Raw genomic sequence first — 22,744 nt, 5'->3', positions numbered from 1 at the left:
TTATTTGAACGTAAATCACCTCCCTGCTCTCATTAAGTCACCACGCTGGCACGCGCGCGTGTGATATTGAGTTCTGTCAGCTCGGGAACGGGACGCGCGCTCCAGTTGGGTTGAGGGAACACGTCAGAGTCTGCAAAGTTGATCACTCCAGATAAACACTGCAGTAAATACGCTGAGAAATACACAAAAATTCCAAAAACAACGTGAAGTTTTTGGAAGATTCTCTTTTATTGAGATCGGCGGGTTTATTATTGGCTCAATCTTTAATTCCTGAGGATATTAAATATCCCTCCCTCATTTTCCACGTATTACCATGACCTGGTCGACTGTGCATACGATGAAACAGCGCATGCTAAAAGTTCTATAAATAATGACAGGAGACCAAAATAACGGTGCTTAAAGATGCATTTAAAAGTATCCCCTCTGGCGATTCCCTCATTTATAAATTAAAAAGGTTCAACTGTAAGGATCAAATATTTATTCAACGCGTTGGGTTCTGATTCCGTATGGAAGGAGCGTGAGCGCGAAGGTGCGCCCGCTGCTTGCCTCCGCCTCAGCTCCGGCGATGAAGACTGCAAACGGGAGAGTTGCGCGCCCGGGATGACGCCTCACGGTTAAAGGACGCGCTGGTTAAAGGAGCCCGAGCAGTTCCGAGATCGGCTGCAGCGCGGCGCGCCACGCCTCCGACTCTCGGCACCTGCTCGGTCCGGCGGTCGCGCTGTTGCGGAGCGGATTTTCCCGACAGGACCCGGTGCAAGAAAAGCAGAAAAGGGCAGAGAGGAAGAGAGCGAGAGGGAGAGAGAGAGAGAGAGAGAGAGGGAGAGGGGGGGGGTGGAAACGGATGGGGGAGCGCAAGAGGAGAATGTGACAACTGCTAGATGCGGACAAAGTGTGTGCGGCTGGCTACGCTGCCTTTGGGGAGGCCTCGGCTCCTGCACCTGTCCCTCTCCGTCTCCGCGGCCAGGCGCAGTTTTGGGGCGAGAGAGACGCGCCTTTATTTATCAGGCGGCGGCGCACACATACACGCCGCGCGCGCGCACGCACGCACACACACGCGGTACAGTACGCGCAACCACACAGACAGCCACAGGGCAGGCAGGCAACATGACTTCATCCTACAATCTGGATTTTCTGCCCGATATGATGGTGGAGAGCCGCCTGCTTGTTCCCGGGGACAGAATGTGAGTTGCTTCTCTTTCTCCTTTGCGCGTTCTTTCTTCTTCTTTCTTTTTTTTGGGGGGAATTTTATTTCATTTCGTCCCAATTGTTTGCTGTGATTTTTCTTTTTGCCCACTCTGCTGTCCGGTCTGGTAATGTTGCCCCGCGAATGCGCGATTGGAATGGGGTCACAATTAACACTTGTGTGTGTGTGTGTGTGTGTGTGTGCGCGCGCGTGTGTGTGTGTGTGTGTGTGTGTGTGTGTGTGTGTGTGTGTGTGTGTGTGTGTGAAATTGTGTTAGTTATGGTTTGTTGTGAATATGCGTCGGTAAATAGTGCGGGGGGCAGGAGCGCCCGCGGACGTTCTCGGCGGCGGACAGGGAGGCGATGAATGAACGCCATTATGAGGAATTAACGCTGCTGCGAAGAAGATGTGGTCTTTCCGGAGCCCGGCGTGCATGCGCGCCAGGTTTCCTGCGGATCCCCCCGCTCGCCGAGGCGGGGAAGTTGCGTTGATCTGCGGCAGCCGCGCATTCAGAAATCCGCGGGTCTCGGCGGGTTCGGGACTGTGAAGCCCGAATATGTGTGTGTGTGTGTGTGTGTGTGTGTGTGTGTGTGTGTGTGTGTGCGTGCGTGCGTGCGTGCGTGTGGATGTGTGCGTGTGCGCGCGCGTGAAAAAGAAAAGCGCAGCAGTGGACGGGAGGCAGGAGGCATCTCGGTCTCATGAGACTAATTTAACTCAGTCATCCGAGCGCATTTGCGCGGAGAGAGAATAGGAAACAGGACAGGGACTGTTCGGGGGACAGGAATGCGCGGATGAGTCCCGTCCCGCCGACCCAATTGGATTTGCTGTAATTCAGTTAAACTCTGGAATTTGTAGCGCGGGGACAAAGGGAGGTTTTCATCCCGACATCACGGTCATGCGCTTTTCCCTCCACGGTGCATGTCCCACTTCTGTCCTCTCGGCTCACAGAGCCGCCTTGTTGATGGATCGTGTTCTTTTTCTCCTCTCCAGCAGAGAAAATGTGCTGTAGTTCTTCTAATCTTTTTATAGATGGTTTTTCACGCATGGTGAATCCTGCTGCTCAGATGTTGCGTGCAACTTCTGCCGATGCAATGTAGGAAAGAATAGAGCCTATAAGACTCTGCGTGCGCGTGTGTGGTGGTGGTGGTGGTGGGGGGGGTATTTGAGGAGCAGGCTGAAGGAAATTTTAATATAATATTTGTCAAATATTGTTGAACTGAAGTCCTGGAAGTTCTCCTTGAACCACTTAAAGGTTCCTGTAACTGTCATCCAGAACCACTTTTGATTATCTGAGCTAGCATGCTAATAGCTTTGGACCTTTAAATTCCCTTTGAGCCAGCCTATGTGTTGCTGAATGGCATCTCTTATTCATCCTCCATCGTCGGTTCATCCATTCACAAAGAAAGGTGTAGCACCCCCCCCCCCCAAAGTCCAGGACCAATCTAGCAGCAGTAATAACACATCGGATGTATTGTGCTAACACCGCGAGCGTGTTTGACCTGACTCTTCTCTGTATCGCTGCGGGACAGGAAGCGTTTGACATGAATAAAACTCCTGGAGTCCCGGACTTCCTGTTTCCTCCACCGTGGCGTGAAGCGGCGGCGTGCTCTTTGCCCCGCGGAGCCTCCCTCCATTGACTCTCTCTGTAGTCTATTACCCCGATGCTCTGGTGACCAGAGGACTTTCTCATTAATCAGTGTCTGCAGCTCCGCTCACGTGCGCAGCGGCGCCGGCGCTCCCATGCTGTCACACCTCCGCCGCCTGTCCCTGCTCCTCTCATCGCCAGGCCTTCCACCAGCCGCTCCCACAGCCCGCAAGGAGGCGGACAGGTTGAGCCAGACGGCGCTTAGGGAGATGACACTTTATATTTACCTGAACACGCCTCTCCAGTCGGGCTGCTTAGCTTGTGAGAAGTGCTCCAGGTGATCTTTCCATTTCTTTTTCCCAGCTGCTGCGTAAAACACATTTGCATTCACCCCTTTGACTTCCCTCCACACGATCTGCGTTTGAAATTCACTCCGCGGCGGCACCTGGAACGGGCCGCCTTCCCCTTTTCCGGGGCCTCTTTGCGCGCGTTTGACGCTGACGGACCCCGACAGGAGCGGTCGCGATGAATGTTGGCCGAGATCGGAGGAGATCTAAGCGAAACTAACAGCTTAATGTCTCTGCTATCCGGTCCCATCATAGCTGAAAACACTAAAGCAGAGAAAGGAGAGAAGGGAATTGGAGCCCTGTGGAATTAGCTGGGGTCACACCCCCGCCCCCCCCCCTCTATTCTTCAAGCCTGTTTTGAATCAATTTCCTTAAGGATGAAGTTCATTTTTTTTCGAACTTCACCATCAGTAAATCGGATGCAGTAATTAATGCCAAAGATCTACGATATGACATCAAAGGATCAAAGTAAAAGTGCAACATTTTCCCTCCAAAGCTCCAACTAGAACTCTGTGTGCGGTGGTGGACATCAGGCAGCCTGACAGTAAAGCTCCAAAATGTCACGCTCTTGCCAAGTGGGTACACGCCGTCTTCGAGGACGAGATTCTAAGAGGGGTAACGGGGCGAATCCGAGCCGCGGCCCATCTTTACTAACCCCCGCTTCCCCGTCCTGGACCTCTTCCAGGACTGGGAGAGCATAAATCATGGAACCAACAGCTGAAAGGGGTCGTGTGACAGAAAGCACGGGTTCTCGTGAGAAATGTGCACAAGCGCCAGTGTTTAGCCGAGAGGCTGGGACGGATGGACTGCAGTGATCTAGAGGGGGCGGGGCTTAAACCTCGACGCCATCGTTGTAAACATCCTAGCAAGACAAGAGAAATTTGAACTCGTTTCTACGGGTTCTAAACATTTCTATTATCGCTATTCACTCAACACAGGTGTTCGTTTAATTTAGCTGACATAAAACAAACATTGTTGCCATAGCTACGCAGATGACAGCCAATTATGTTTTTATTTCACATATGTTCATTTTAACTAAGGTGATGATTTAACAATTAATGACGCTATTACGTTACGTTAAAATGTCTTCAATCTGATTTACAGACAGGGGAATGAATTATCTGTAGTTTTAATCTATTTTTCCGCAGTAAATCTGGGCACACGTGTGTGTGTGTGTGTGTGTGTGTGTGTGTGTGTGTGTGTGTGTGTGTGTGTGTGTGTATCTGTCATGATGATGAATGTCTGCTGGAGCTCAGGAGCAGTTGTCTGTGGCTGACGCCGCTGTATGTAGGTGGTCATGTGTCACAGCTGTGTGTGTGTGTGTGTGCGTGGATGTGGAATGCGGTTGCACACACACTAATGGAGGCATTACAGGGTTAAAAACTATACTAATATCATTCTTTGCTGTGTTACACCCCGAAAACACACAGCTTTGTTGTTTTGCCCCTAGAAGCCAGTTTATAGTCCCAGATCAGTTCTGTTGTTTTTGGGCCGTAGACGTCGAGTCATCGAGGGTCATCGGTTTGTCTCCGCTAACAGAATTTGTTCGAGATGAAAGCTGATATTGAAGGAAATCTGTGTTTATCCCGAAGTTTGTAATTTATTGACGCCGATTAGAAAATGCTGTAGCAAAACGACTTGAATTAAAGCTGAGTGAGGTCACAGTTACACATGCTAACGGTGCTCGTTGGAATGTAAATGTTCATGCTAATATTTATTTGTCCCCGCCAGGTTATTGCCTGATTGACATATTGGCTGTGTCGTGACCGCCATCAGCTGATAATATGCTGCTCGTTAGCAGTTCTGGGAATCTTGCTTTTTCTCCAGCGACACCTCTGTCATCTCTCCTCCTCCAGTCTTTTCATCCGTCTCCCATTTTTAGACGGTTTCATTTGACATTTTTTCGTTATTTAACACGCACACAGACAATGAAACTGTGCTCAACAAACACTCTCAGAGCAGCTCGATTTATGAAAAACACGAGGATGCGTGTTCTCGTAGCAAGGACAGTTTTGGATGGAGAGAACGTTTTGTGTGATCCTCACAAATTCAGAGGGACGTTTGAGGGTTAAGACTTGGTGTTAAAACTGGGTGTGTGTTTAGGTCAGGGTCGGGGTCGGGGTCGGGGGGTTAGTTGTGAGAGTAACGAGCTGGGGAGCGTATTATGTCTCTGAAGGTCCTCACATAGATAGAAGCACAAGGATGTGTGTGTTTTTTGCATTTCATCGCTCGGCCTTGAAGCAGATAAAGCGCGCACACTCGTTCAGTACCCCACACACACTCGTGCAAACACCACCCACGTGAATACGCAGAATGCGCCTCACGTGACACGCGCAGGCGGACACGCCGTCCACATGATGTCTCTGGGCTGTAGCGGCGGGCAGAAAAATAACTGGATCCTGAGAGGAAACAATGATGATATCACTTCCCCTCCTGGTTTTATCTGTATCACTCTTCTTCACCTCCTCTCCCCCTCGTTCTCCTCCCGTTCCCCCCGTTCTCTTCCCTTGCATCTGTACTCTGTCTTGCCAGAGGGAGAGCTTACCTCATGCACGTCTCAGTAGACCCCCCCCCACCTCTCCTACATGTTCCTCCCCCTCTCCCCCCACCCCCCCCCCCCCCCCCCCCCCCCCCCCCCCCCCCCCCCCCCCCGTGCCATTGCATTATCTCTCTTTGGCCTGTATCTTCTCCCTTTTCTCTGCACACTCCCACTCTCTTGCCTCATTCTCCATTCAAGCGTGCTAAATGCTTTACCTCTGTCAACTCTCGAGCCTGAGAGGAGCTCATTATTGCGGAGACGAATAGGAATTTGGATTAGGAGCAACATTTGTGGACCGGGGGCTCTTCCTCAGCCGAGAGAGTCGTCAGAATCACAGAGCGGGGTAGACGTACCTGCTCTTCAGAATACTTGGAATGGAACCGGGATCACTTCCTGGAAATACGGAGCTAGTTATTGGCAATAACGGTTGGATTCAAACAGGACGTGTAGCAAGCGCTCATCGTCATTTTGGGAACAAGCAATAAAATGATGACAAAACACCACAAAATCCAGTTAGCTAAAACATTTGAATCCGTCAGGGGAGACGCTATAAAATAAAGCTAGCTGACATTAAAACACTTGGCCAAAAACTTTTAGTTCCATCTCATCAAACTTCTCTTTCACCACGTACCGAGCAGCCGCGGCTCGGCTGGTTAGCTTGCACGAGCGCAATCGGCTGATATCAGACGGCGGACGGATCGGACGGCAGTCAAAGGTCAGAGAAAGGGCAGCTCCACCTGCCATCGGCGTGCGGAGCAGCTCCTGCAGCACAAATCACAGGCTGCTTTCCATTCCAGACACTTCAGCAGCTGCTGCGGCTCTTTAAAGCAGTCCTTGATTCGGCCCCAACGTCGCTTTCGCGACAACAACGGCGTGGCTGATTTATTCGGAATTTTGAATCAGGTCACAGCGCAGGAAAAACTGCGATTTTCAACAAAGAGCGCCGTTCCTTAAAGGCGTCCTCAGCTGTGGGCGGGACAGAGGCCTGGACTTGACAGACCTTCAGGCTCTCGGGCCCTGATGGGGTTTACGGTCGGGACAGATGATCCCACTTGTGAAATTCGGTCGAAACGTCTGTTCGACCACCAACAGTTAGCTTTGCGACCACAGGGAGCCGGACTGCCCTTTGAAGGCCGTGTGTGGAGCTCTGCTGTTCTCTGTCCACATTTGCTGGGTTTGTTCAGTTCAGATGTCTCTTAAATGGAGATGAAAAGCAGACGAGAGAGGAGTTTCCTCTGGCAGGATCAGGTAGGCTGCCCCCCCCCCCCCCCCCCCTCATCAATCAGTCCTGACTGCTGTAGTCACAAGGCAGCCCGCTATGTAATCGGATCCACACGGCGATCTGGTGACTATGACAGTCGTGTGGTGTGAACTTCACATCAGTGTCCCGTTTCATCCTCGTCTAAGTCACAAGACTTAAATTTAGCGCCAACGACCTGTGAGAACTGCGAGTACCGAGGCCTCTCCAGCGCAGGCTTCCCCGGCTTCCGGCACATCCTCGCTTCTTTCTTGATTTGATCACCTTCGGCCAGTGAAGGGCTTTGATTTGAAGCGCGAAAAACGTTAGCATCACCCGCGCGGCGATCGCGGCCATTCGCTTGTCCCGACGGTTCGAGTCAAAACCTTCGCTGTTATCCACAATGGTCGGGGTTGAAATATTGACACCAAGGATGGAAATAACTATTCCAACTACCCATTACCCTGCAGACCCTCTGGCCTGACTTTATAATGGGATCTAAGAATGGATCCACCCTCCAGCCGTGAACGAATGATTAATCTGGGTCTTTCAGCCAGCCTCAGCGGCAGCCTAAACCCCCCCCCATAAACCTCTCCGCTCCGTGTGCGTCTCTTTATTTCCACTCCATCCCCATCTGTTTTGTATGGGCGCCACGAACACGTGCGCACACCTGCGCACACACACAGGCCCATTCACAGATGCGGGGCTGTCGGCTCTAACCTTGAATCGCACAGTGAATGAATTGTAATGCAAACAGGAAGGTGGGTGGGGGGGGGGGGCACACACAGGACGTCAGATAGCCGCCGCTCGTCTCCACCCGACCTGCCTCTTTCTTCCCCGCGGAGTCGGCGCAATCTCTCTGTTACAGGTCGCCCCCCCCCCCCCCTCCCTTACGTCAGTCACCTCTTTTCTCCCCTCTCAACAGACACGGAGCAAAAGTCAAAAGCGAAACGCAGCTCTGTGACGCAACAGCAGCGGAAATGGCGGAGGAGATGGCTGCCCGCCGTCGGATTAGCATGAACAAAACGCACATTTCCATGCTCTGGAAACTCTCCGCACACGCCTCGGCCTGGGTTCCAAAGGTGCCGGCGGTGCGGGGAGCAGGCAGAATGTCTGCGGGAGCTGCCAGTTCGGGGGGGTGCGACACACAACATTAGCGGGCGGCGTGTCGACAGTAAACTGTGCGCCAGTGATAGATGTGTGTGTTCCAGATAGCAAAGTGATCGATGGCTGCATTGTTGGGAGGGGCACTCAGAGTTGCTGTTATTGTGTTTTGGAAGGCTGAGGGGACACGGGGGGGGGGGACTTGACGGGTTTATTGAGAAGCGTGATCTAGTGCAGCGCCCCGGGACTCTTAGATGTCGTTAGAAAGGAAGGGGGGGGGGGGGGGGAGCGATTGAAAAGTGGGGAAGAACGGGCGAAGGTGGGAGCTGTGGAAGTGGCGCCGGAGCAGGGAGCGGCGGGCGGAAGATGGAGCAGGAAGTGAGGACGCTGCAGAGGTGGGAATAAATGTGTAGGTTATCTGCCGATGCTTATCCGCCGTGTCCTGAGGGCTCGTGCAGTCATAACAGTGATCTAATCTGCGGCGCACGCACACACACACGCACGGTGCTCACGGATGGCACCAATCATCCGTTTAAACTGTCATTTATCTGCCCTTCGTCCCATCCATCCATTCAGCCCACGGTTTTAATTCGTCCCCCCCGCTTAACGCTGCAGATTTCCCTCCATCTTTCAGCGCCTCCGCTCCAACATCCCACTGAAATCCAATTGGCCTCATCTCGCTCTCCCCTCCCCGTTTACCTTACGCTGCCGGGGGGGGGGGGGGGGTTCGGCGGACTTTTAGCGGCACAAACCGGTGCCAAGCATTTCGGGCTGAAGCTGCTGACTGCTGCTATTTTGTGCTGATATTCAATTTCCTCCAAATTGGCCAATTTCATGGAAAAACTTATCACACTTCAAGATTGCGGAGAGGCCGGATGGCCACGAGCCTGGGGGGGGGGGCTGGCAGGGTCAGTAACACCACCCAATGACCAGTCGAACCCTCCCAGAACCAGTCCACACCTTCAGAGACGCTTCCAGTAATCATCCACTCCTCCTCCATTAACGAGGAATTAAACAGGAATGGTAACTGATCACATGACCACACGCTCGCCACCATCAAAAACCTCCTTTCAAAGTCGTTGCCGTCCTCTCCCGCCGTCCCCCCCCCGGACGCCTCTTTCGAGACATCGATTCGCGGTGGCCTTTTCGCTCGTGAGGGAACGGGCGGATGGAGATGAAACCCAAACATCTGATGCATTCGGGGACTTGGGCTCCCTTCAGACAGATGTTGGCGTGCGTGCGCTCGCTGTAATCATGCGCCACGAGGCGGGGGAAGAGGAGGAATTGGCCTCTTAAGGAAGTGGGGGACGGGGAGAGGAGGACAGCGAACAGGGCCGATCACGTGACCCCCGATGGCTGACGGCGCCACTGGAAAGACATTAATGAGCGGGCAGAAAGCTTAAAAGTGTGGCGGCCTCCACTGTTTGGCTCATTTCCCCTCAGCACAGATCTATTTTAAAGAAGTCCATTTCCCACTCCAGCTGCTTAGCTCGTGTGATCTCCCCGAGTGTTTTGGATGTGATCAAGGCTGCCCCCTCAAGTCAGCCTCATTTATACAACTGAGGACGGCCGTCTGAAGTCGTCTTCAAAGGTCGGGCGGCGCCGCCGCGGCGCAGGGGCGCCGCAGGAATCGGCACCTTCGCCGCTCCGCTGCCCTGCTTCGAATCATTAATTCCAGCGCTCAAATTAAAAGATTACAGCCGAAGATGTTTGCACAAACGAGCCGAGTGGCTCCGTTCCCCCCTTCCCGTCCACACACACTTGAAGGAAGCGATCGGTGGCTTCCGCGCCGAAAAACAGGCCCGGAACAGCCGGAAAAGTTCTCCTCTTTGCGGGAGACGCCAGGATTTAAAGTCCTGCTCACAGTTATCGGAGCTGCGGCCCGATAAGACCTGAGCTGAACCCACAGACGCGCGTTTGTTTCCACATATTAGTGCTGTCACAGTGATGGAGGCATCTGTCAGCGCCGATGTGGAGGCGGCGCCGCCGCCCCCCCTGCCCGCCCCGGAGCTGACTGATTGAACACGGAGCCTTCGGGTGGCGGGTTTGATTCCTCTCCAAGACCAACGTGCAGAAAAAGCCGACCCAAGATGCCGCCAAATCAATACGGATCTAGTTTTTCCAGTGGTTGCCGGCGCAAGTTCAACCTTCTGCCTCTGGGCGAGATTGTCAGCAAGGAATCATGGGGCGATCCAAGCGTCGCCCCCTGCACGGGTCACCTTCCGTCCTCATCCACGGTCGGTCCAGAGGTCCATGGGCGTCGGGGTGACCCGTCTCAGCCCCAGAAGGTTCCTTTAGCGCCTGCTTTTTATGGAGATGCAGCTGAAAAAGTAGCTTAAGGCGTCCTGTCAAATTCCGTCCACGGCGGAAATTAATCAGAAATGAGGAATGTAAAATATCAGAATGCCCCCCCGACGCGATTCTACAGAGGTGCAGCGATAACGGGTCCACAAAGGCTCAGAACCGGGCTTATCAAGTAACTGTTCCAGATTAGGCGCGATTAGCCAGATCAGACACAGGTTATTTGTGAACGACCGGGCCTTTGTTTACTGGTGTGTGTGTGTGTGTGTGTGTGTGTGTGTGTGTGTGTGTGTGTGTGTGTGTGTGTGTGTGTGTGTGTGTGAGTGTGTGTGTGTGTGTCTGCTGGCCTCTGGGTACATTGTGTTGCTGTTTTGGACGACTGCCCTTATTCTGATGTCCCCATCGACTCTCTGGCCTACATGTACAGGCCTGTTTTCCACTGCAGGTCGATACAGAAGTAGAGCTGAGGGGACAGCCCGAGGCTTTCTCACACACACACACACACACACACACACACACACAGACACGCATGCACGCATACACTCCGCACACTTACGAGTGTGGAATCCAATCGCATCCCCACGTCTAATCAGCCTGCTCGTTCTTCCGAATGGCGGCGGAGCAGGGGGAGGATTAATCTGTCCGGGAGGGTGTTCGGCTGCATGTTCTGATGGGATTTCCAGATTAGCCTGTTTTAATCCACACGTGTGATACGGTTAGTTATTACAAGACGACTGCTTTGCAATTTTAAGAGCGTTTAGATCGAAGACCGAAGAGTGTTTGGTTCTCTTTATCAGCCTGCTCAGGTTGGAGGCTGATATTCCATTTGAATCCAAATCCGTTTTAAAGCATTTCTCCTTTAATCGTGTAATTCGGCTTGAGGACGATTCTGAGAGGAGCAGAGGAAAGTTCCGCTTCTTCCACATGCTCGGCCATCCCTCCGTCCTCGGTCGGTGCAGATGCAACAGTTACAGCGGCTCAGCGTGTGTGTGTGTGTGTGTGTGTGTGTGTGTGTGTGTGTGTGTGTGTGTGTGTGCACTCTAAAACACTGGTCTGATGGCTCCCTTGGGTATTTCAAAAGCCAGCAGTCGCTTCTCTAAAGTTCAAGCAATTACGTTTTCCAAGCAGTTGCCATTTACCCAACAGTCTCTGGCTCCGTGTGTGTGTGTGTGGGTGTGTGTGTGTGAGATTCTTGTTGGTTCTCATGCATGAATATCAAATAAAGGATCCAAAGTGGAGGCGAAATAAACACAATAGCGCTGAAATCAAAGTCTGAACATCACTAATTTGCAGATACTCAGGATAAAACCCGTCTTCTGTTGGAGAGGAGCCACTTTCAGCAGCAGCATCCCAAAATACTCCTAATATTGGACCAGCTGATTCCCAGACCCTGTCCTGAGTGCTGCTCCAGCTCCCTTCTGTTAGAGAGAAAGAGGGTGGAATCAACATCGCACCAGGGCAGCTCCGGTTCTTCCCAGGAGATTCGACATGGATCCGAAACAGGGAGTTTTTCCGGGGAAGTCTGATTTTAGAAGCAGTAATGCAGCGGCGGGTCAGAGGGCCGGGAGCGGCCGCTCTGGTGCATTTGGCATGCTGCAGTAGATGTGGACATGACTGGAATGTGTCTGAGCAGCAGGTTCCTGCCCGCCTGGTGTAGAATCTCAGACGAGGGTTGCATCAGCACGACACATTTAAAGTCTGGGTTGAAGAACCCTGAACATGATTCTGGCGAGTCCGGCCGATGCGTAAAGATAAAACACTAGAACGCCAGCTTTGAAAGCAAAACCAGAATATTCGGCTCCGAATAAAGAAAAGGAAAAACAAATGATGTGATTAGAGTAAAACGAAGATTTGTTTGATTTCATTTTTGTCAGATTAACATGAAAGATATGAAAAAACAAACGACAACAGACCCTGTTAGCATTAACTGCTCCTTTCGTTATTCTACGATGCTAAGCTAACATTATATTATTCTGTTTCATATATGAGATAATAACAACAATTTGGTCTGATTGACAGAAAACAGCCGAATATCAGAAAGTCAAATTTATTCTCCCGACACGAAAGATCTGTCAACGCTCAGAGTTGAGCCTCTCTGTTCTTGGGAGTTGGGTGGGTGTGTGTGTGTGTGTGTGCGTGCGTGCCTGCCTGTGCGTGTGGAGAATGGCCCGCAATAGGCCTGACAGGATGACAGCTGTCACCAAGGAAATAGAGGAGGAGGAGAGAGCAGAGACAGTGCCTCGAGGGAACACAAACACGCACACACACACACACACACACACACACACACACACAGAGTAATTGCTGATGTGAAGTGTGTGCATTAATGAAACACAAATCAATTACACTCAAGTTGCAGCTAAAACATGCAAACGTTCCTGCACAAGCAAACGTGTTAACACACATTAGGGCCTGACTGTATGTGTGTGTGTGTGAGACGTTTCACTATCAAACTGAGGACATATTTATGTGAAGACATTCAGGCATTTAAAGATTGAATTGGTTTTAGGCTAACGTTAGGGTTAGGGAGTCTGTAGAGCTCTGGGTAGGGAGCTGGGTAATCCTCACAGAGGTAGAAGCACAAACGTTTGTGCGTGTGCGTGTGTGTGTGTGTGTGTGTGTGTGTTTGTGCTGCTTTGTATTGAGTTTGGTCTGCTTCATTAGTTTATATTGTAAAATCGATGTTGCCCATTGTAGTGTGAGCTGCTTCTCTTGTGCTCAGTGATAGTTCACTGCACACGTGTGTGTGTGTGTGTGTGTGTGTGTATACATACTACTAATAGTGACCCTGGGGAGTTTGTGTGGCACATCGGTGGTGGCGGAGGGCGGAGACCCTTAAGTGACCTGGAAAACAGACCATCCATCAAGTCTTTCATCCCCAATTCTTTTATTCTCTCTGTTGTCTTTTTCTCTCCATTGCACAATTACAGCAATCACTGCTAAAACTGTGTGTGTGTGTGTGTGTGCGTCTCTTTGAGTGTTCTTTCTGGTGGCAGCAGCATGAGGTCAGGTGTATTTAACCCAGGTGTTTGGGCGCCTCGTGGTGTCGGTAAAAGCAGAGAAACCATCTGAAAGGTAAAAGTCTTTGTGGTTTGTAAAAGGTTGAGGTCGGGTCCGCTTTTGTTTTCTGAGCGAGTTGGCGTTCGCTTTTTATTTTGACGTTGTGTCGTCCCCGGTGTTCTGAAAGTCTTTGGCCAGCATTTGACTCCAATTGAACCTGAAATTTAAACGAGCGTGGGCAGCTGACGGACGGACGTCTCCAGTCTTCCCTGATTTAATAAAGAAAAGCAGCCAGATCCGTCGGAGCGGTCGGTCATAAGAAGCTCAATAACGGCCGGCGCTCCGGAGTTATTGCCTCAGTAGGAGGATCTACTTCAGAGGTGATCAGGTGTGTCGTCTTCAGACGCGTCCTGGCGGGCGGTGAATAATCCAGCGGCTCCTGGGAGGCCTGCGGGGGCGCCGTCTCACTCCCGGCTGGAAGACAGGCGCCGGAACTTCGCCGCTGATTCAACGCCGACGCTCCTGCCACATCACACGTCACGCGATCTGGATTCTGAGCTTCGCCGCCGCAGCGTTCCGCCTCCGCCCCCCCCCTCCTCCGTGACAAATGTCGGTTTGTTTTGTGGAATAATAAACGTGTGTAACCTGCAGCCATCCTCAAATAGGATAAAGGCAGGAGACGTAAATCACGACGGGCCCTCTGTTGTGCCGCGGCGCTCCGAGCAGCAGCTCTAATATTCCTTTTGAGCTGCTCAAATCACGCGAATGATTCATAGAGCGAGGCCACGCTCGCTTTCATCCACACGTGCATCTGGTTGGCCGGTGCGGGTTAAAGACCCCACACTGTTAGCCGTTAGCCCGTTTATTGCATCACACTCAGCAGATTCTAGTTTCTTATGAGTGTTTTTTAAACCAAACCTAAGCGACATGTAATGAACGCACACGTACGTGAACCGCGTCTTCCAGGAGGGAGCGAAGCGGCGTGGAGATGGAAGGGTTAAAAGAGGTCTTTAATCAGCAGCGAGCGTGTGGCCCCCGCAGCCTCACGGTGACACCGGTGGAATACTGACAGCTCTGCTGGTCCCAGTCCGGCTCCGCAGCAGCCCAGCAGTACACCGCGGTGGATCGGCCCAGATGACCCGTTCAATGGAGTGCTTGCAGTTAATTAAACCCCAACATTTCAGCAAATACTCCACTGGCGCTGGGGGCGGAGCTTCCTTCTCCTCACGGTCCAATCAGTCAGCCGTAGAATGATTTTCTGTCAGTGGCCGATCGTCTCGTAGCGATCGGCTCCGTAGTTCTATCGTAACGAGCAAACCTCCGTGAGCGTCATCATGCAGCACGGAGATCCACATTCAGCCCCGCCCACCCCAGGTGACAGCATGCTAATTAGCTGCTGAAGGTCAGACGGCACCGTTGGGATCAGTCCGAGGGAAGGAACGCAGCCTTATTAGCTCCCGCCCCCACCAGAAGCGGCATCGGCACCAACTCCCGCCTGTTCCGACCTGTTCCCACTTGACATTAGCGGGAGAAAATGACTTGCTTTTAGCGGCCGCCGCCGCCGCTCGCACGAGGCGCTTGCCTCTGTCATTTAGAGGCGAGAGCTGGTGGGCGCTGACAGGATTTCTTACCAAATAACCCGGTGCAGAAGATGACAGGTTAGCGTTAAGAGAGGCAGCGGGTGGGAGGTGGCAGACGATTGGAACGAGAAGGTGAACGCATCCTTGAATGCTTCGCTCTAAATGCGTCCGATTTAACCCCAATTTATCGCCCGTTTGCCAGTTAATTGATCTTCAAACGCTTTAAGCAGACATTTTAACCAGAACAGGCTGGCCTTATTCCAGCCTTGTTTCATGGACGGCTTTACAGGACGGCACTTCCTGTTCAGCTCACTGTCACTGGTTCCTGGCTGATTTATGCTAGTTTAGAAAGAGTTGGACTCCAGCTCCTACCAAAAACAATAAAATCACCAGCAAATAATCGCGTCATTATCGTTCGGACATTAGCGTTAAACTCCGACCACGCGCGGGACGAGTGGAGGCTTATCTTAGGATACCAGGTCTATTTCAGCCCTGTAGGGGGCGCCGTCTTTGTTCCAACGCTTGCATGTTGAGTTAACTGATGATATAGTCCGTCTCCTTGTTGCTTTGTTTTGAAAATATTTTTATTCCTGTCTTCAGCCCAGCTTAAGGAAATATACTGTGCAATCACAGCACGGGTTAGCTGGCTAGCGCCAAACATAAATCCTGCCTTTGAAACAGCCTCTTATTCCCAGTATAGGTGCGAGCGCACAAACCACTTCATGCAATTCCAGCCTAATTAGACCTCTGACTCACCTCGCCTGGCGTAATGATGGCGGCGGCACATAAAAAGCATCCTTTTGTTGTTTGTTTTGCACTTCAAAAGCCACCCCCCCCCCCCACACACACACACACACACACACACGCCCCCACCACACACACACAGCTGCAGACCACCCCACCATGATTGAGCAGCAGGTCTTCTGGTTTGTTTTTGCCTGTTTTCTGTAGTCATTAAAGTTGTCACACTCTATTCCGATCAAAGCGACGTCGGGGGAGCCGCAAGTTAACGTCCCAAATATTAGCAGTGACATCCCGTTAATGGGATCCAGCGAGTCGTGGGGGGGGGGAGGAAGGCCACTGATGTGAGGACGGGGACGACTTTGGTGTTTCTGTGGAGCCGCGGTGGAAGCCTTCGTCTCCGGCTTGCTGTCTCGGGAAGGTTAGCGGCGTGCGTTTGGCAGCGGCGGCTGTAATTAGCTGGGCTGGCTGGGAGCCACAAGACGTTTTGCAGGTTGTCAGGCGGTGGGTGTGGTGGGGAAATGTGAGTGACGGTGAGTGGGCTCAATGGCGGGCATTATGGCAGCTGTGGTTGGCTGAGATTGGCAGGCAGCTTATATAAGTGCTTTTCTGACCGGCAGACATTATTGTCTTCCTCTGGGGCAGCTTTCAGGAAACCGCAGCCAGTTAGCGCGTATCGGCCTCGCCACTACGATCCCTCTGAGGCTGGCGGTTTTCTCTCCAAATCTTTTGCCAGGCGCACAGCTGTTCTGACACTTATGGATGGATGCTTGTGTTTACCTGCTCTCAACCCTGTTTAAACACAGCCGGGGCCAGAACCGCTCTCAGATCAGTCCGCTGTGTGAGCAGCTTAACGTCGAAACGCAAGACCGAAGAGAGGCGCGCTAATGAGAAGTTTCAGAGGATTTCTCGTTTCGTGAGAAGTCCGTGACGTCATTTCACCTCAGCTGGTAAACAAAAACAACATTTCTTACAAATGTGTGCGCATGTGTGTGTGTGTGAGAGAGAGAGAGAGAGAGAAATGCTAAAAGGCAGGAAGGAGCAGTGACATTGTCATTAGCATTAGCCTCCTAGTCCATTCTCGGCACCTAACTGTCAGCCTACACTTAGCTTAGCATCTTTATTGGCGGAGGATTAGCATGCCGCACTAGCTGGCGGTCTGAGCTGAGCCTCCCTCTCTGATTAAGCATGATGCATCTGAAGCCTCCGCAGGGAGAGACTCCACACCGCCGCTCTGCATATGGGCTCATTGTAGTAAGCGGCGTGTGTGCAGGATGTTAAGCAGATGTTTCGTGAATACAGCTTAGTTGAGAGTAAGCTGGTAAAAAAAAAGAGAGAGAGAGGAAGTTGGCAGTGGATTTTTTATGGATTTTTATACAACTGCTTTTTGATTGTTTCTCATTAACAACCGTCCTGCACGTGTCTCGGGTGGGGGGGGGGGGGGTCTGATTGGCGGGAAAGTGATCAACAGATCAACCTGACGCGTTCAGTTATTTAAGTTAAGTGACGAAGGAGGCACATCCCGCCTGTTTGTGTCTTTCTAATCGGAACCGGCAGTAAAATGAGTCAGGGTGATTATTTTGCCAGTTCTGTTTGTCCTCGTAATGACTCGTTCATTAATTATAATAATATCAGTGTTTCATTTTTATTATTACGCCTTTTATCAAGTATTCTAAAGCTCAGAGCCTTTAAAAGGAAAAATTCTCCATTTATCTGTTTCTGCTGCTGTTTGTCTCATCGTTAGCATCCGAGGGTTCCGATTATTGATCTGTTAAAACGGCGTCTTTATTTATTTAACAAGCTACACCAAGAATCTCGCTTCTTTCGGGCCAGAAAAAAGTTCCTCGGTTCCTCGGTCGCAGACAGGGACGTGACGTTGAGAGACTGAAGGATGACAGCAGGCGCGATGGAGGTACAGATGGAGTGTGGGATGAACCGGGCGGCGGGGAAACAAGGTGAAAGAAACCGAGGGCGGCGGGTGGTAGACGCAGCACCCTTGGGTGGCATCTGTAGCGGCACAGGCGCTGCAGATGAGTAATGGCCTTTGACGCGCGCGTCTCTCTCGTCTCGTCCTCCATCCGTCTCGTCATTACACGCCATCAATCTCGCCATCTTTCCGTCTCCCTGTCAGCTCTGCAGACTCCTTCTTCTCCTCCTCCTCTTTCATTATCCCTCGTTCTCACCTGGGCCCAGGTCATTCCTCTTTGGAAGTTCCACTCGTGCGTTCCATCGCTCGCCTGCTCAAGCGCCCTGAATGTAGCGTCTGCTTCTCCAGTAAGGACCATTATGCCAATTACATAATGGTGGTAACACATCTGCCGTGAGCGGGGCTGTGAAAGCAGCACGGGCAGTTTAGGAGGTGTGTGTCTGTGTGTGGGGGGGGGGGGGGGCGTTAGCGGCATCAGAGGCGTAAATGGGCCCGTTTAAATCAGTGGCCGTTAGCCTCCCGCTCCTCTTTACAAATCCATGCCCATTACTCTTAACAAACCAGAATGGATCCGGGGTATCGATCCGCAGCAAAGGGAATGCTCTCTTTGTTCAGACGCACACACAAGAACGTAGCAAAACACGTGTCGGAATCGTTCCGCCCAGCGAGGGCGAGGAAGCGAAACGCGGCTGGTTTGTTGTTCGGCGAAGGCGAACTGGCTGTGAGAGGAGTAAAGACGACCCCTCGCTTTAAAACGCTCAGAATCAGCGCTCTTCGGCAAGCCCCGCCCACTGTTTCACAAGCGACTCAGCTGACAAATAGGCAAGAAGCTATAAAATGAGAGCAATTTACAGCCCAGTAATGTTAGCGTGGAGCACGACAGAGTCTCCCATAACACCTACGGAAGAGTAATAATGTGTAATAGTGTAAAAGTTCAGCTATGACGGGATAATTAAGGCTCCTCTTTGGTGCTCCGAGGTCGTTACTTCTCCAGTTATGATTCATGTGTTCTTTAATTGCTCTGACATCATCTCTCTCTCACACAAACACGCAAGCTAAAGTGAATATTCTTTGTTGTATCCCTGAGTGAATCATCGTAGAGCAGAGGTGTCAAACTCAAATACCCAGTGGGCCAAAATTCAAAACTGGAACAAAATCACGGGCCAACATTGATATTTATCGAAAAAAAATCTTCCTCCAGCTATAACAGGGAACCTTTTGATATATATATATATTTATATTTATATTTATATTTAATAAAATACCAGCAGGCCAGCTCTAATAGTCAATTGGTATGGCTTCGCGGGCTAAATATCACTACCTTGCGGGCCAAATTTGGCCCACGGGCCAGAGTTTGACACCTATGTCGTAGAGGGTCCCTTTGTGGCCTCGCAGGTTTGTCACCTTGACACCTTGTAACGTTTTTAGGGCCTCGGCTCTTTCTCTCGTTCTTTCTTTCGCTTCCACCGTCTTTTAACGTCTCCTCGACCCGGCGTCTATGTCGCGCCAGCGCGGCCGTCTCCGTCGTCCCTGTTTTTCAGCTACAGGTTCTAAACCACCGAATATTTATTTGAACGCAAAGAAAAGTCTTCGGTCTTCTTCAGCCAAGGGTGTGAAAATCCGGCAAAGAACAGGTGAAAAGGCTCCGTTCGTCGTTATTTACTCGGCGTCTTCAGATCGTCTCGATTTCAGCAACATGTTCCCGCTGAAGTGCGGCACCTTTTTCAAATCAAAGGCAGGTGACACACTTAACCCGGTAACAGAGGATCTGCAGTAGATTAGCTGGCAAAAACTAATTTGCGCGAGCAGTTTAACAGGTAAAAGCAGCTTATTCCGACGGCGATGACATCGTCAGAATGAAGAGATAAAGACGAGTGTGGGAGATTAGGCCCGATAAAACAACTCCGCAGTTACGCCGCTTCGCCAAATCTTGTTGGCAGAACAATAACAGCTGCGACTGAGGAGTCCACAAACGGAATTTCCGCGTCTTTTCCCGATGCCAGATTTGTTCTCCAGTTATATTACCGGCGTTTAGGTGCTGGAACGGCGCTGCTGCGCGCCTTCCCTCGCGTGGCTAGCGCGCAAACACGCAGCGGCATCCGCTCAGAATGAAACGGGCTGTCAGATCCTAAACTGTCCCGGCGGACAAACAGCAACGTTTCAAACGGCGAGTGAAAACTTTGAGCGAGCGCGGATGATATTTTTGGGTTTGTTGTCGATTCGGGCCAGAAGGAGGCGGAGCCGCGCGGGATGCAAAACAGTCCCAATCAGCCGGCGTTCAAGCCCCATTCGGAACCGGCAGGAGCCCATCAGCCCGCAGGAGGCCAAGCCGAAAAAGTCGAGGAGCAACAGGGCGAGGGGGGGGGGGGGGGGTGAGACTGCAGGCGGGAGAGAGACGAACGCTGCTTCATGAAACATTTAGAGGGATGAAGAGCGGGGCGGCCTCTCGTACCATCAGGACCTTGAGTGTAGGTCTGCCTGGGCACAGAAATACCCCACCATTAGCAGCCCGACCTGAAGCCCTGACGGGTCGGAATAAAGGCAAAGAAGAGTAACAGCGCGACCCTAAATAAAGCAGCCTCGGTGCTGTAGCACCATGCTAGCCGAGACCCGACTGTTGTTCTAGGTTAGAGGAGGAATCCCAGGTTAGCTGAGCTTAACCTGCCGCTCCTCTAGCTAACGCTGCAGCTAAAGAGCAGGGGCTAAACTGCTCGGCTAACACAGTCCAGACTCAAGCTGAATCTGCCCTCCGTGTTTATGGTCTGGAGAACGTCAGCATGTCCCGGAATCTGTGGCGATTCGGGAGAAGCTGCTGGCTGTCAGCTTGCCTGTTTTCCTGCCCTCTGATGACTGAATATTGACCCAGCATTGAGTCATATAATGACTTTTATGCACTTTCCATCACATAACCTCTGTAGAACGGATCGATGCAGCTCTGCTCGTGTTATTAGAAGACCATAAAATTGACATAATCCAGCAGGTTGTTTGAAACGCGCGCTTGCCTTTAAGCTTGTGATCGTAGAACACGTTATCGTCTCCTCGATGATTCTTTTAAAGCTCCGTTTTTTTACAGCGCTGTTGCCGCGGATCCCTGAGGGTAAAAGTCCCGAACGTTAGCCTCGGCCCTAAATGGGCCTTTGCTCCAGGACGTGTTGCGTCTCACCCTCACAGGCCCGCCTGTGGATTTGACAGGACGAGACGCGAGAGACAGACGGGCCCGTGTGCACGCTCACGTGCATAACCAGGCCACTTGTCTGCGCCCTCCGTCAGCATATGTCAGCATATGGCCCCCCTCCCCCCAGAGAGCCCGCTGAACAGACCCATCCAGGTTTTGATGGCGCTTCAGAGGTCGCGACCCGGGCTGGAAGGCAGAAAGTCCTGAAAATGGAAGGAAGATAAAGAGGAAGCGTTCTGGCTCCTCACCTCCGGATGACTGACCTCACGCCGGCGTGGATCTGTGAGGCTCCCATGCAGACGTGTGTGTGCGTGCGTGCGTGTGTGTGTGAACCTACAACCATACTGAGCCATCTGTTCTACTGCTAATTGGTATGCATGACAACATTTTTCCAACCCATAAAACCTAATGAAAACGAACACCCTACCCGCCCTAATATCCCTTAATGCTATCACCATCTCTCCTGCCCCCACCCCTTACCCTCCTCCTGTACAACATTACAGGCATAATTACACTGGAGCGGGCTTTTAGTCCGAAGATAAGAGCCCTCCCCACAGTTCTCTGTGTGTCAGGGATCCTTCAGCGCCCCCCTTCCCCCCCCCAGGTCCTGCCCCAAACCTGGCAGAGGGTGCGAATCGTTGTAATTCTTCGGAATTGCGGAGCCACAATGTGCGAGTGATTTCCTCTCCCGTGCTGACAGCATGCTCGAAGAATCAGATAATGGCAGAGGGATGCCGGGGGGGGGTTGGGTGTGGGGGGGGGGGTGTTAAAAATCAGCCTGTGTGACTGAGGGAACGAACTTTTTCAAAGCGCCACTTTTGGGAGCTGAAGGCCAGAAAATGAAGAAACGGCGGCGCGGGGGAGCCGACCGACCGGTCGGAGCGGAGCTGCTCCGGCGCGGATCGCGGCAGAGCGACCCCGGAGGTGGCCTCCGGGTCGCGTTCTGGGTCGTTGCCCTGTAGACGGTCAAGCGGGTTCCTTTTTTTTACCGCCCTGAAACCATCTGCGAGGGAAGCGACCGTCCCAACAAGCGCTCCCCGGCCTCCTCCTGACTCTCTTCTCTCCTTCTCGGCGTCCTTTTCCACTCGTTCTCCAGCTCCAACAACTCCCCCTGCCCCCTCCAGATCGTGCACGTGTGTGTCAGGAGCAGTAATGGTGCTTTATTAAGGTGTCAGAGGAGGTTTCTGCCTGTCCACGCAGCAGGAGCGCCCGTTTGGCAGCACCCCTGATGTCTCTGACATATATATAAAAAACAGCAACTTCCCCTCATGCTAATGGAAGCGATGTGCAACCTTTGTGCCGCTAACGGCACGCGGGCCGTGCGCGCCGCGGGTCGTAATTGTGCCCAGGCTGGTACAACAAATGCACTTGTGTGGTGTTTTGTCCCCTGGCAACTGGCTGCATCTCCGCTCTCTTTGTCTTTTATCTCTCTCCTGCGCTTTGATTGTACAAATTTTGTGCCTCTACCCCGCGGCCCCCTGTTCAGCCGCCCCCCTCCGGAGGCGTCACGGCCGATGTGCGTGATTGTGCGTTTGGAGAGCAAAGGGGTTGTTGTCGAGGCAACCGTGGAGACGGAACACGACGCACAGGTGCACAATACTGAGGGTTAACAGTCCAGAACCGAGCATCAAGGCGCCGTTTCTGCTCATATGTTCGTCCGACGTCTCAAATCTGGAGCAACTGAACTGTGGTGGTACCAGTCTGATGGGATCCGGTCCCCCGTCTGCCGCTACCCCGTCCTTCCTCCATCGGTTGGACCGGCGTCGTTGGCCCGTTTTGTCAGAGATGCATTAGTCAAATGGGCCATCATCCCCGTCGGCGAGTCAGATGATGACTTTTGGCAGAAAGTCGATCCAGCGCCATGCCAGACAATCAGAGCCGCTGCCATCTCACCAGCGCAAACGAGGACACGCGGCCACGTGCGCGTATTTACGCCACAAACAAGCTGTTCCTCATTACGCCGGGAAACATGAGCGCACGAAACAGGAGGGAGGCGTCGGAGGCGGCGAGAGGGGCTAAAGGAGG

At 52.1% G+C, this 22,744-nt stretch overlaps 1 protein-coding gene across 18 annotated transcripts in view; it reads left to right on the top strand.

The window, feature by feature from the left end:
• Positions 1–22,744, top strand: part of celf2 (cugbp, Elav-like family member 2) — a 120,317-nt gene that overhangs the window by 40,059 nt on the left and 57,514 nt on the right. For 2 of the 18 annotated variants that reach the window (XM_029825727.1, XM_011613213.2), the window contains exon 1: positions 829–1,181. The exons of 12 other annotated variants lie outside the window; for them this stretch is intronic. In XM_029825727.1, coding sequence (XP_029681587.1) covers positions 1,105–1,181 — 77 coding nt within the window. In that variant the 5' untranslated portion in view covers positions 829–1,104. Of the gene's footprint in view, positions 1–825; positions 1,182–22,744 lie in introns of those variants that run through there. 4 more of the 18 variants (XM_029825723.1, XM_029825730.1, XM_029825729.1 and 1 more) reach the window with 4 other exon arrangements.

The sequence above is a fragment of the Takifugu rubripes genome, chromosome 18, assembly GCF_901000725.2.
Source record: "Takifugu rubripes chromosome 18, fTakRub1.2, whole genome shotgun sequence".
NCBI classification, from domain to species: Eukaryota; Metazoa; Chordata; class Actinopteri; order Tetraodontiformes; family Tetraodontidae; genus Takifugu; species Takifugu rubripes.
Note: the sequence above shows the minus strand (reverse complement) of the source record. Positions and strands in the feature narration are given on the sequence as shown.